The 13,924-nt window shown below is 34.9% G+C and overlaps 1 protein-coding gene across 1 annotated transcript; it reads right to left on the bottom strand.

Annotated features, from left to right (window-relative positions):
* Positions 1–236: 236 nt before the first annotated feature.
* LOC103705626 (probable calcium-binding protein CML10) lies at positions 237–1,408 on the bottom strand. The gene has a single exon (XM_008789426.3). The coding sequence runs from the start codon at positions 1,132–1,134 to the stop codon at positions 571–573; it is 564 nt and encodes a 187-aa protein (XP_008787648.1). The 5' UTR covers positions 1,135–1,408; the 3' UTR covers positions 237–570.
* Positions 1,409–13,924: the final 12,516 nt, after the last annotated feature.

Here is a 13,924-nt window from a genome sequence, read left to right on the forward strand (position 1 = left end):
ACAGAGAAACAAAGGAGAAAATAATCCTTGCAGCATATTGTTTTGAATATGCTCCAAGAATTATTATAATAACACAACCTAACATAATTACTGGAACCAATGAATCCTTAATAAACAATTAATTAAGGGACTGCCCCAATAATTGGCAGAATACTTTGACCAGACTGATCAAAACAATGACACCAGCATCCATATCGAAGTAATATTAATTAATCTCAAGAAATTATAAACAAAAGTAGGCATAATTAGCTGAAAGCGATCCCAGATTGTATTAAGAGAGAAAATGAGAAGATGGCCAATTTGTGCACAATTAATTACATCAGTAATCAGCATCCGGCTTTCTTTCTTCTCAACAGCCGGATCAAGATCAGACGGTCATGATAACCACCCCAACCCCAGACCCACATCAAGAAATTTCAAATCCGGATCAATGAAACCCCAAAATAGCCCCAAAAGGAGAAGAGAAAAGTAAAAAGGAGATCGAGAACGCGGGGATGAGAAAAGAGAGAGAGAGAGAGAGAGAGAGAGGGGGGACGAGGAGGAAAAGAATTCCGAATCCAAGCCCCCTAATCACTCGATCTTGTTGGCGAGGGGGAAGCCGGATCCGTTGGCCATCATGAGCTTGAACTCCTCGAAGGAGATGACGCCGTCGCCGTCGCGGTCGACGCCGTCAATCATCCGTTTGCATTGGGCGACGGAGGCGCCCTCCCCGATGCTGCGGAGGACGCTGGCGAGCTCGTCGGCGGAGATGGCGCCGTTGCGATCGAGGTCGAAGACGGAGAAGGCGTGACGGAGATCCTCGAGGGCGGTGGAGTCGTCGACGGTGCGGACGTTGAGGTCGACGAACTCGTCATAGCTGATGAAGCCGTCACCGTCGGTGTCGGCCTCGCCCATCATGCGCTCCAGCTCCTCGTCGCTGGCGGGGTGGCCGAGGCTCTGGAATATCGCGGCCAGCTCCGGGGACGAGATCCTGCCGTCCCCGTTGGAGTCGAACTTCTTGAAGACCCACTCCAGCTCGTCCGTGGCCCCGGCGGGGCCGGCGGTGGGGGAGGTGGGGGAGGAGGCGGTGGCCGGGGAGGCCTTGGAGCGGCCGCCGCTGCGGCAGCGTCGGAAGAGGGAGCGGATGCTGCCCATCGGAGACGGACAAGGGGAGGAGGGCGGGGTCTGGGGATCAAGAAAGCGAGAGAACGAGATGGGGAGGGATCGGATGCTTGCTTCTTTCGATAAATGAGGGCTCGGATTCTTTGGAGGGCGAAAGAGGAAGGGAAATTGCGGGATTCGGTTCGTTTTCTTTCCGCTGGGGGAGATCTAATTTGGCGCGCATTTATAGGGGAGGAGGAGGGGTTATTCCGTGAGACTAGGGACTGGCGGTGCGATTGCCGCCTTGGGCATTTGGATTATTGCCTCATCAGGAAAGCGGTGAGTGGATTATTACGTGCACCGCCCAAGTAGTCGTGGCAACTAATTTCACTGGACAAAGTGCTTTTTAATAAAATGATGCATATTTGGGGTCATGCATCAATGTACCACACGGTAGTCTAAATAAATATGTATTATATATTCCGTAAAGGCATAGCCAATGCTATGTATCGGCTACGTTAAAGTGGTATATCTCATCTAATGACAAAGACTAAGAAGTAATATGAATGGTTCAGCCATCAAGGTGGTAGCTTGATGGTAAGGAGGGCGATAATTCCACTCAAGTTGTCCGGGTTCGAAACATGCGAGTGTCGATTAAATTAGGAGACCGAATGCCCCACGTCTAGACGGCTCGTTGGCGGATATACTTTTCTTCCATTTGCACCAAGGTGGCGCTGGGGTGACGTACCCACACGTCAGACGGTGAGCTTACGAATCGGAAAAGGCACGCGAAAACCTATCATCTGTATCGAATATTCTCTGGTGGAAGGGGGGCCCAGTGGGAGCTGCTACGCGAGTGGGCTGATCCCTCCCCCCTCCTATTTTCTACAAAAAAAAAAATGAATGGTTGTTCAAAAACTATAATTTTTCATTACAAAATCTATGGTAGGACTTCCAAAACTTTGCTCTTTGGAGGTAAAAATATTTTAAAAAAAATGATCAATTATTGATCAATTTATTTATATTCTTATGCTCTGATCAATGATGTAGGGTTGGTAAATTAATTTTTCATGTACAGTATTTATCCATAAAATGGACAGAGATATTTATCTAGGAGATGGATAAGTTAGTTTCTCATCAGCTAGAAAAAGTGACTTTATTTTTTATTCCTCAAATGCCTCCTAGAGAAAAAAAATTCGTTATTAGGGACCCAGACTGCAGGGTGATTGTGGCTGGTGATTGTCATTAAGGGCTCAGACTCTAGGATGATTGCGGCTGGTGGTTGTCAGATCTTCAATACCTCTATCTCGGAGGCAGAGCTGAAGACTACCTTGATCGGCCTAAGGTAAGCCCGGCGCATATTGCAGGCCAATACCTTCGTACTTGAGGGCGACTCAGCTATTGTCATTGGATGGATCCAGCAGAGTGTGGGAAGAGTGGGTAATTACCATCTGCTTCTCAGGGATATTCGAGAGATGGCGAGGGTGGGATGGCCCTGCAGGCCAAACAAGTGTATCGAGAGGCCAACGAGGCAGCAAATTAGGTAGCTTCTTATGTGGCTAACCACTCTGAGGAGACCCTATGACTAGGAGAGAGAGGGTTACCAGGCGGGTGTTGGAAAAATTAAATATGCATGCGGCTTTTTGGATCGCATGCGTGTTTGCCGCTAGGAATTACGTGAGCCAGCACCCACGCTTAATTACTGCAGATGCATTCGTGGAAGGCGCGGACGCGTCCGCAAAAAGATCCATATGCCCTTGCACTAAAACCCTATATATACCTCTCAATTTCATCCTATTTGGGACACGAAAAATTAGAGAAAAATATCAAAAAAATTCTGGAGAAAAGTTCTTCCTCTTAGCCACTTCTGATTTTTATTTTTGTAATTTTATTTAGTTTATTATATTCTTTTATTTCATTCTTCGCTGGATCTGTAAGTTCGATCGAGTTCGATTTGGCTTCTTCCAGAACGTATCGAAGAAGAAGTTTAGGGTCGTCGTATCTCTGAGGAGGATTGCCGAAAGATCCGTATATGGGGGCAAACACTTCTTTGGAACAACGTCTATGCGCTTCGACCTGCCGTCAATCAGGCTATTTTCTCTAACTTTTATTTTTAATTTAATATTAGTAGATTTGTGTGATTTGTTATTTTATGATTTGAATTTATTAAATGAATAGATTTATTTTCTGCTAGAATAGATTTATTTTATAATAAAATAGATTTATTTTGATACCGAATAAAATATATATTTATTGTTCCATTTAAGAATTTCTATTAATTGTAATTATAAATTTATTTGCTTAGTTAGGTGATATATTGCTAACAATCCAAAGAAGTGTTTGGTTTATTTTTTTTGTTAATAATATATAATTCAGTAAATTATTCTAAAAAGATAATAATTTGTTTAACCTCCAAGAGGTTTATCATACCTCCATTTGGACTCCTGAATGAATAATTTTCAGATCTCATTCAAATGAAAAATTTGAAAATTGGTTAATAAATAATAATTAATTTATTGAATTGACTTATTATATCTCAATCAATAAATTATATAATTCATTGAATTGATTTGCTAGCACAAAATTACAATAATTGATTTGCTAGCACAAAATTAGTAATCAATTATTCTAATAAGGTAATAAATTATATAATTCATTGAATTGACATCTTAGATCTCAATTACAATAATTGATTTGCTATCATAAAATTAGTAATCAATTATTCTAATAAGGTAATAAATTATATAATTCATTGAATTGACATTTTAGATCTCAATTACAATAATTGATTTGCTAGCATAAAATTAGTAATCAATTATTCTAATAAGGTAATAAATTATATAATGTATTGAATTGATATCTTAGATCTCAATTACCATAATTGATTTGTTAGCACAAAATTAGTAATCAATAATTCTAATAAGGTAATAAATTAAATAATTAATTGAATTGACATTTTAGATCTCAATTACAATAATTGATTTGCTAGCACAAAATTAGTAATCAATTATTCTAATAAGATAATAAATTATATAATTCATTGAATTGACATTTTAGATCTCAATTATAATAATTAATTTGCTAGCACAAAATTAGTAATCAATTATTTTAATAAGGTAATAAATTATATAATTCATTGAATTGATATTTTAGATCTCAATTACATAATTGATTTGTTAGCACAAAATTAGTAATCAATTATTCTAATAAGGTAATAAATTATATAATTCATTGAATTGACATTTTAGATCTCAATTATAATAATTGATTTGCTAGCACTAAATTAGTAATCAATTATTACTAATTCAAAAAATTCAAACCGAAAATTCAGAAATTGATTGATACACAGTAACCAATTTAAATTTGCACTTAAGCTTTTCTACAAATTGAATTTATGTGATTTCTAGTGACTATATCCACTAACTAATACTGTCAAAGAAAAGCTCGTCAAATGGGCATATATGCCTAAGAAAGACTGGTACTTAAGTGAGTCTAGTGCTCCACCACCGATCTGAAGCTGATCTGGCTATTAGTTTTTGGATATATCAATTAGACATCCAAAGTTTAATATAAATATTAATGCAATCTATTGACATAAACTTTTAGCCTTCAATCAGGTTTCTGACTCTTTTCTATAACCTTGAACTTATGGCCTCAAACACTAGTGACTACCTTAGTGTCAAACGTTAAAAATTTGAGGGCCATAACTTTAGGAGGTGGCAGAACTAAATGCGATTCTGGCTCACCACATTAGGGTTGATCTCAGCCATAGGTGAGAGCAATACTGAAGTTGATAACGGGTTCAACCCAACTACTTCATGACCTACTACTCACCAAAACCCAAATCCAAATCGGAGTTCATGCTCCTCCCACACTGAACCTTCTACTTCTACCAGTACACCCTCTAGGACTTCTGATGAGATAGACTATTATTGTATCCATAGAATCCTAGGTGCCCTTTCTGAGAGGCTGTATGTTATTTATTACACGGCCAAGAGTGCCAAAGAACCCTGGGATATCCTAGATAGCAAATATGGTCTTGATGATGCTGGGATAAAGAGGTTCAAGGCCTCCGACTTCAATAACTTTAGGATGGTGGACTCAAAGCCTATGAATGACCAAATCCATGAATTTGAAATCCTAACTGTTGCCCAAGGTGACAAGCCAAGAGGGGGGGGTGAATTGGTTTCTTCTAATTTTCGGTGCTTTAAACGTTTTCTCAATATAAGTGCGGTGGATGATTTCTTAAGCTATTAGAATGATTTAAACTAGTGCAAAGATAGAAGATGATGCAAGAATAAACGGAAACACAAGCACAACACAAACACAACAATATATAGTGGTTCGGTGCTCTCCTTAGCACCTACGTCCACTCCCCAAGCGTCCCCTTGGGAATTCACTATAATCTCTCGGATTACAGTTGGATTGTTTTCCGGGCTCACAATCCAAAAACCTTTGTTGGTTTTACGGGCTCACCAACGAACCTATACACTTTGGTTTTCCGGGTTCACCAAAAACCTTTGTTGGTTTTGCGGGCTCACCAACGAACCTTTGTACTTTGGTTTTCCGGGTTCACCAAAAACCTTTGTTGGTTTTGCGGGCTTACCAACGAACCTTTACAAAGTGTTTAACAAATGAAAAGAAAAGATTCAAACTCCTAAATGAGCATATGAAACAATATAAACTACAAAGAAGAGTTAGAAGGTATTTATCGCTTTGAAGTCGCTTTGCTCTTCTTTGTCAAGGATGCTTCACTCTTCAAGGGAGGATGGAGCTCTTGATGACTCTTTGAATCTGCTCAATCCCTTTCTTTGATTCTTGAATGAAGCCCTTGGATGAAGCTTGCCTTGCTAGGGTTCTCTCTTGAATGCACTTAATGTATTTTCCCAAAAGCTTGCTTCCTTTAATGAATACTCCCTCTTAAATACTTCTCCAACCTCCAAATAGTCCTTTCTGACCGTTGGATTGAAGAAACTAGCCGTTTATAGCCGTTGGGAGTCCAAAAAGCATTTCTGCACAACTAGCCGTTATGTTCAGCCCGTGTTTGGGTCGGCTCAACCTGTCCTTGGGTCGACCCAACCTTCACTTGGGTCGACTCAAACATTCCTTGGGTCGACCCTCTCAGAAAACAAACTTGAAATTCAGCCTTCCTTCCCTTGGGTCGACCCAACCTTTCTTTGGGTCGACTCAACCTTGGGTCAGCTCAAACTTTTCTTGGGTCGACTCAACCTTGGGTCAGCTCAAACTTTTCTTGGGTCGACCCAACCTTGGGTCAGCTCAAACTTTTCTTGGGTCGACCCAACTTTCAGAAAATTCAGAATCTTGAATTTCAGCCTTTCTTCACTTGGGTCGACTCAACCTTTCTTTGGGTCGACTCAAGCTTGGGTCGACTCAACTTCATCTTGGGTCGACCCTCTCAGTAAATCCAGAGAACCATTTTTCCTTCATGTTTTGAGGTTCTTGAAGTTTGGGTCGACTCATGCTTACCTTGGGTCGACCCAACCAACTGTTCATCTGTGCCATTTTTGCAGGAGTGTGCCAAATGATTTCTTGATGTGCCGGGGTCGACTCAAACAATCTTTGGGTCGACTCAATCCACACTTTGCTGCATTCTCAAGGTTAGATCCATTCAAATGAACAAGAACATATATATATTTTCAATTTAAACAAATATACTGAGAGTAATGAACTTATAAATGAAGTATCAATTTAACTTATAGCTTGCTCTAGATAATTGCTTGTTAATCATCAAAATAACACTATCATCCTCAATCTCCCCCTTTTTGATGATTACAAAATAAAGAGTATAAGCCTATTGATACTTGTCTTTAAAATCAGTTTATAAAAGGGATTAAGTTGCTGAATTTCAGCTTTTCATATATCCTTGTGAAATCTCCCCCTATATCATTCAAATATTGCCAATTTGACTTTTTGAATTGCTCCCCCTTTCATTTATAATTCATTAGCAATGAAACTTCAAAAATTTGAGATAAAATATGAGTTTCAGCTTATGTATCGGGGTGCTAGAGGTGCGTGCCAAATTCTGAATTTTTATTTGCCAAATTCTGAATTGTGATAGAAATTTTTGATTTGATGATTTTCATTGTTACAAATTGCTCCCCCTTAAATGTATAAGCTTTCTTATATGATTTCCAATTTGTTTGCCCATTTATTCCTCTTTTCTTAACATACTCTAAACACGATTTTTACTTCTCCCCTTTTTGTTATACATATCTTTACTTCTCCCAAAATTAATACTCTTTCTTTACTTCTCAAATGAAGTGCTCTTTCTTTTCTTAAATTGAATACTCTATCTTTTCTTCTCCCCCTTTATATACTCTTTTCTTCTCCCCCTTTATATACTCTTTCCTTCTCTTCTCCCCCTTTTTGTTATCATCAAAAACATATATATGGGAAAGGATGCAATAAGGAACAAACTTCAGACTTCATTGATCAAAATAGGAACATTTTCATACATTAATGCCCAAAATAAAGATAAGTACAATGTTCCTCAATCAAGATTTAAAGATATAAGGGAAAAAACAAGATACATATGGGAAAAAGCAAGATACATATGAGAACTAGATATCTAGCCTAGGCTCTAAACATAGATCGTGAGACTCTCTCGGATTGCTTGGCTACGGCTCTCTCGGGTCCCATTTCTCCAAGATATTGAAGTAATCTACTGTTTGGAGGTGATTGGAGAAGATTTGAGAGTGGGAAATAGGGTTTTCGGAAGAAGACAAAGGGTAAACAGTGCCCTAGATAGCTCACGGGTCCCCCTTTTAACAGTGGGATCCCGACGTTGGGTCGACTCAAGAAACTTCTTGGGTCGACTCAACGTTGGGTCGACCCTATTCTGGGTTGGGTTGACCCAAGTGCAGAATTTTTCTTTTCTCTTCCTTTTTGCTTCTAAAAATTTTCCTTGCTTCCGATCCTTATAAATTCTTTCTGGGACAATGATACATGAGTAAGGAATCTATAGATAACAAGTTTGACTCATGTTTCATAGATTTTTAGAAATTGGAGGAATGTATCATGAGACTACTTGCTCCCTTTTATATTTCTTCAATAAAAAGGATCACATATACCTAATTCTCTCCTTAGCGTGCAGAATCTATCTTCACTCAAGGGTTTTGTGAGTATGTCGGCTAATTGTTTTTCAGTGCATATATGCTCAACACATATATTTCCATTTTGCACATGATCCCTAATAAAGTGACATCTTATTTCTCTTTGTTTGGCTTTAGGAATGAGATATTTACGATGTAAGCCGGAAGTGATCTCTAAATGTAGATTCCAAGGATAGTTTTGAAATCAAGTGTAGATGGAATCTTTTTCAAGTTATTTTAGGGAGTATCAAGAATAATATTCAAAGAAAGGCACGGATGAAAATCCAACATTTTTTTTTTTTAATATATTAAGTATATAGCAAAATGAGAGCAATCTAATTAATTTTCAGAGTATAGTATAAGATCAAATAAAGATCAAACCTTATATACTTGAAAAACATAAGATTATGTTGAATCCTTAATTCTTAATGACTTTAAAGTTCTTTCATGATATAAAAGTATTGGGGCATAGACACCAAGACATGAATTTATGCAATGTAGGATATATAAAATTCAGGGCTTTGAAAGTTCTTTTAAACCTCTCTTAAAGACTTTCTTTTACTCCTTTAAAGATCATAGCATCAAAATCAATTAAAATGAATTGGCTCATGATTGAAACACTAAAGTGCAAGCCAATAAGAACTCATTAGTAGATTCCAAAGTAAATTTCCAATACTAAGACAAATGGAATCCTTTTCACTTAGTTTTCAAAACAAATGATTTACCAATTAAGTACAGATAAAAATCCAACTTTCAAAAGATATTCAACGAAGCACAAAGTTTAATACCACTTCACATTTAGTATTCTTTCTCTTATCTTTAGTTGAATTTCAGATTTTAATGATAAACGTGAATAAAACTGAACCTTTATGATATCAAGAATGTAGAGTGATCTAGAATTATTCAAAATTTATAGCAATTACTCTTTTTAATCTTTTAAGAACAAGTTATGCTTCCTCTTAATCTTTGAGAAAATGTACTGAAATATTAATCAGAAAATGATTCATTTGAAGCTCAAATTCTTTCAAAAGCATTTACATTTTCTTTCTTTTAAGAATCATTTGAGTGAGCTGAAATATTTCTAGACTTGAGATCATTCACTCTTTTAATAATATATATACATATATATTTTGATGAAAGTCTTTAACAATGTAGGAGAGAAAAAAATATATAGATGATCATTGAAGTATATGTATTTATAGAACTCAATTTCTTAATCAAGGTTTTTCAGCAATATAATATATGAAGCACAATAAATCTTTTCAATATCAAAATAAAATCATATATTAAAAATATTTGTTTGCAATCAAGATCATCAAAAGACACATCATTCAGACCAATATTAGTACACTTTGAAGATAAGAAATGATATGTTTCAGATGCGTATCGGGGCAAGCAATCAAGGCATCAGAATTATTCTATTTTTCTTAAGCTGTAATTTTATCTAGAAATTCATGTTGAGTTTAAGCTTTTATATAAAATCAGATTCTGAATTTCATAAAGATTCTCAAGGAGGCTTTCAAAGTTGTAATTTGAGATATGTATCTTCTCATTGTAGCTCATCTTAAATCATTACGATTGAAAATACATATTTCAAGAACATTAGAGCACATCCAGAATCTTTGTAATTCATATTAAATTTTGGTACAAATTGGAGGACATGATGTTCTAATGTTAGGCAAGATAAAAGATAAATCAGAATCAATTCATTTTGCCTAATTTGCAAATTCAAATTATGCTTTTCTTTTATTTTTCAAAATATATTCATTAAAACAGAATGATGTTGTTGTTGGTAGTAATATGTTTCAATCAAATTTTATAGGCATGAAGCATTACAAGTTATATTCAGGAAAGATCTTTGGTATTTGAATATTGAAGACACATAATTCAAAATATCATGTCACATGCAAAACATAATATGCATTAAGTCATAACATCATGTATTAAAACATTAAGAGCAAGCATGTCAAAGATCAAAATTTATTCTTTTCAAATAAACTCTCCCTATTTATATATAATTCTACACTGATTTTATCCTTAAGGTGTATTTTCAAGTGATCGAAACTTCATTTGGCTTTTCACAAGCTTTATATATACTTTTATTTATCTTGTCATTCATTTCCGTATTTTTGAATTTCTTCCTTTAACCATTTAGTGAACATTCTAATCTTCATTTCTTTTGGTATTACTTTTCTATGCTCTATACTCTATTTGCTCCCTATCCGGTGGAGTTGGAAGGGGCACGAGGTACTACCACTAGCCTCCCTCTTGTGCCGTCCCTAATATGCCCTACACCGAATAGTTGGGTTAAATAGTGCCGGGTACTACCACTAGCCTCCCCATTGACACCATCCCTATAATGAGCAATGTAGAAATGTTCAACTGTTTTCTTTAGCAACAAGATATTCACTCCAAACTCTCCCTATTTAAATATAATTAATTACGGATTTTATCCCTTCCAAAAGAATGTTCACACAAGTCTCACAAATATGCTGAATATATTATGCTTGCGCTGCTTTTACTTAAGATTGGAGTATTTACTTAGCTTTTACTTCTTCTGAGCAATGTTCATTTTCTTTTTCTTTATCTCTCTCTCTTTTTGTTATTTTCAAGTAGTTACATGAAAGAGCAGAATAAAGAATTAATCTAATATGCTGCATATAAATATATATCATGCAAACAGCATTTTCATTATGCCCAATGATTCATAGCTTATCACAAGTTATTTTGAATTAGAAACTTGAGGCATAAACTTGTGTATTTCATGGTTATGCATTATACAGGCAAAAGTGAACTTCAATTTAATCATACCATGAAACAATTATCATTAGCATGAGAATGAAGCATGATATCAAGAAGATTAGCAATTAAATGTTTAATCATGCTACCGTATAATTTCAGACTATTGATTTTGCTCAACTAACTCACAAGAGAAGAGTTTAGATTACCAGTACATTTAGCATTCTTCAAGCCAAATACCTTTTAGATTCTTTATTCCCTTGGCTGAAGAAAATCTTCTTTTTTTTGTTTCCAAGGGAATGTTTATTGTATCTTTCATCGAGGTGTCCTTCAAGTTGAAATTTCTTGCTCACAAATCCTGTATCATTAGCAAAATCTTTTTCTTTTCTAGAAGGCAATTCATTAGGTTCTCTAGGATACAAAAACATTCATACAACATATTTCTTAACTAGATGACTCAACATGAGACATGACAATAATTGAATTTGAGTCACTTTACTCAAGAGATTGCCTAAATATAAGCAAGCACAAGTCACTTGAACTAAAGAGATAACTTCATTAAGTAAAATGGTTCAAGGACAAGCATGTGAGGCAATAGAAAGATTCATCAAGATCAAATCAATTTCTTATTGTCAGAAGCAATTTAGCTTAGATTCTATTTGCTTAAGATAATTATTAATAAGATATACCAGTTAAGTTTTAATCAAATTATCTTAAATAGTTGTGTCTATCAAAATTCTGATTGTTACATAGAATCAAAATGATAAACTATATTCTCAATAAAGGATCTAGTTTTAATAAGAATAGTATGAATTGATATCTCTACAACTAGTATCTTTTCATTGAATATTCTATATGCATTGCTTGAAGAGTAATATCCAAAGGAATATTTGTTTTACCAGATTTGACATTATTTTCATAAGAATATATCAAGCATGACATGTATGACTGAAAAATATAAAAGATATACAATATATCATTTTCTATTTTTCAGACGATCAAAAGGAGTTTTCTAATAGAAACCATATGTATGACAAGCAATGATGATAGCTTTTAACAGAAATCATTTAAGTAGATGACTATCATACAACATTGTCTTTTTCATTTCTTCAAGGATTCTATCAACTCTATTTTATTTATGGTGTTCTTGGTGTAGAAACAATTGTATTCAATATTATTTTCTGTGCACAACTCAATAAGAAATTGGTTTTCAAAACTATGCCATGATTTCATAGTTTGCAAACCTTTTTCATTTGAACCCTTTTTGTGAGTTTGTGCCAATGCAGAAAATATTTTAATTTAAGTGCCAAGAACAAAACCAATATTAGCTTTGAGAAATTTTCCACAATTACAAAATCAGAAAGCTTATCTCCTGGGTTCACAATCCTAGAGATCCAAATAAGTTCTTATGAAGAGTTTTCAAAGGCTAAAAGGTGAAAATAATATTTTCAGATTTAGAAATGATTCTAGTTTGTTTTTCTAGATGACATACATAGCAAACTTTGACCTTGCAAAAATTAATCTAAGTGAACCAATGACAAGGTCTTTTGAGATTAAGTCCATACTAGTATGAGTTGATTTTATATGCCAAAACTAGACTCTTTAATCTTGGTATTCTTAATACATATATTTAAAAAAAAATACCAAGTAGACATTCTTATGTTTATGATCAATAAAGGATAATGCCATGGATAACAACTCTCAATCAAGCATATAGATAATTCAAAGAGTTATTCTAAGAGTATTGATTAAGCAAATTATCCATCAATAACTGAAGCATAATATAGGAAGATGGAGTGATTTGGATATATTTTCATTTCATACCAAGAGTATCGCCTATATCACAGAAATGATTAATACTAGCTACAATTTCAATATGAGAGGATGCAAGGATTACTAATTTCATTATTTCTTCCATTTTGGTCACTCTTCTTAATTATATTTTAAGTTCTATTCTTTAACACGTGTCTAGAGAACCCATTGTCCAGATAACATCTTTCATTGGAATCTTGGGTAGCTAGACACATTTGCTAACAATGATCATGTTTTCAACTTAGAAACCCAAGCTCTTTTGGGTCCTTGCAGGTTAGCTATAATTGTTCCTTTTGGAACCCATATTCTCTTAATTACCATTTTGTCTATTAGTTTGCAGGTTTTAGGAGTACAAGTAATATACTTCTGCATACTCTTGCTAAATTTAAACAACATAGATTTAGCAAAAATAAATAATGAATTTTCAGTTTTCTGTTTTTGTTTATTAGTTTCACCAGATTTGTGAAAAATCGTTTTAGGATGAATAGTGGAGGATTTAAGAAATATATTCTCGAAAGATTTTTGAGTGTACCAAGGTTGATATCCCAATCCAGCTTTGTCATATACAGCTCTTGAGTTTTCTATCATTAAATTCAGTTTTTCAGAGCTGGGAGTGAATCTTTCAACAGTAGGTTTCAAATTATCAACTTCTTTAGTTAATTTTTCATTATCTTCTGAAAGCAATCCATTGTTTTTCTTAAGTTTATCATGGCTTTCAGTGAGAAGTTGATTTCTCTGATTTAGTTCTTTATTTTCTTTAATTAAGATTTCAATTTTATTATTTAGTTTTAGTTTTTCATCTATTAGAATTTGATTTTCACTCTTCAAGTTCTTGTTCCTACAAATAAGTTTCTTATGTTCTAAATACAAATCAGAAAAAGCATCATGAAGTTCATCGAATGTAAAATCATCTTCAGTTTTATCATATACTTCATATTCAGAAGAGGAGACACTTTGTGTTTCAACACATACCTCGTTCTTGTGTCCCACAAGGCATAGATTTTCAATATCTGCTTGCCTCTCATCTTCTTCAAAGCTAATTTTTGATTTGCTAAAAATGTTAGTGCTTTCATATTTAATCTCTAGCATATTCCATATGTCTTTAGCAGTTATGCAAGAAGATATGTAATTAAATTCACTATCATTTAATGCACAAACTAGCACATTCATGGCTTTTGCAT

The sequence above is a fragment of the Phoenix dactylifera genome, unplaced genomic scaffold (genome assembly GCF_009389715.1).
Source record: "Phoenix dactylifera cultivar Barhee BC4 unplaced genomic scaffold, palm_55x_up_171113_PBpolish2nd_filt_p 000146F, whole genome shotgun sequence".
Lineage (NCBI taxonomy): Eukaryota > Viridiplantae > Streptophyta > Magnoliopsida > Arecales > Arecaceae > Phoenix > Phoenix dactylifera.

Excerpts from the sequence above, each read along its gene's own strand:
- LOC103705626 (XM_008789426.3), bottom strand. The coding sequence starts at position 1,134 with ATGGGCAGCATCCGCTCCCTCTTCCGACGCTGCCGCAGCGGCGGCCGC.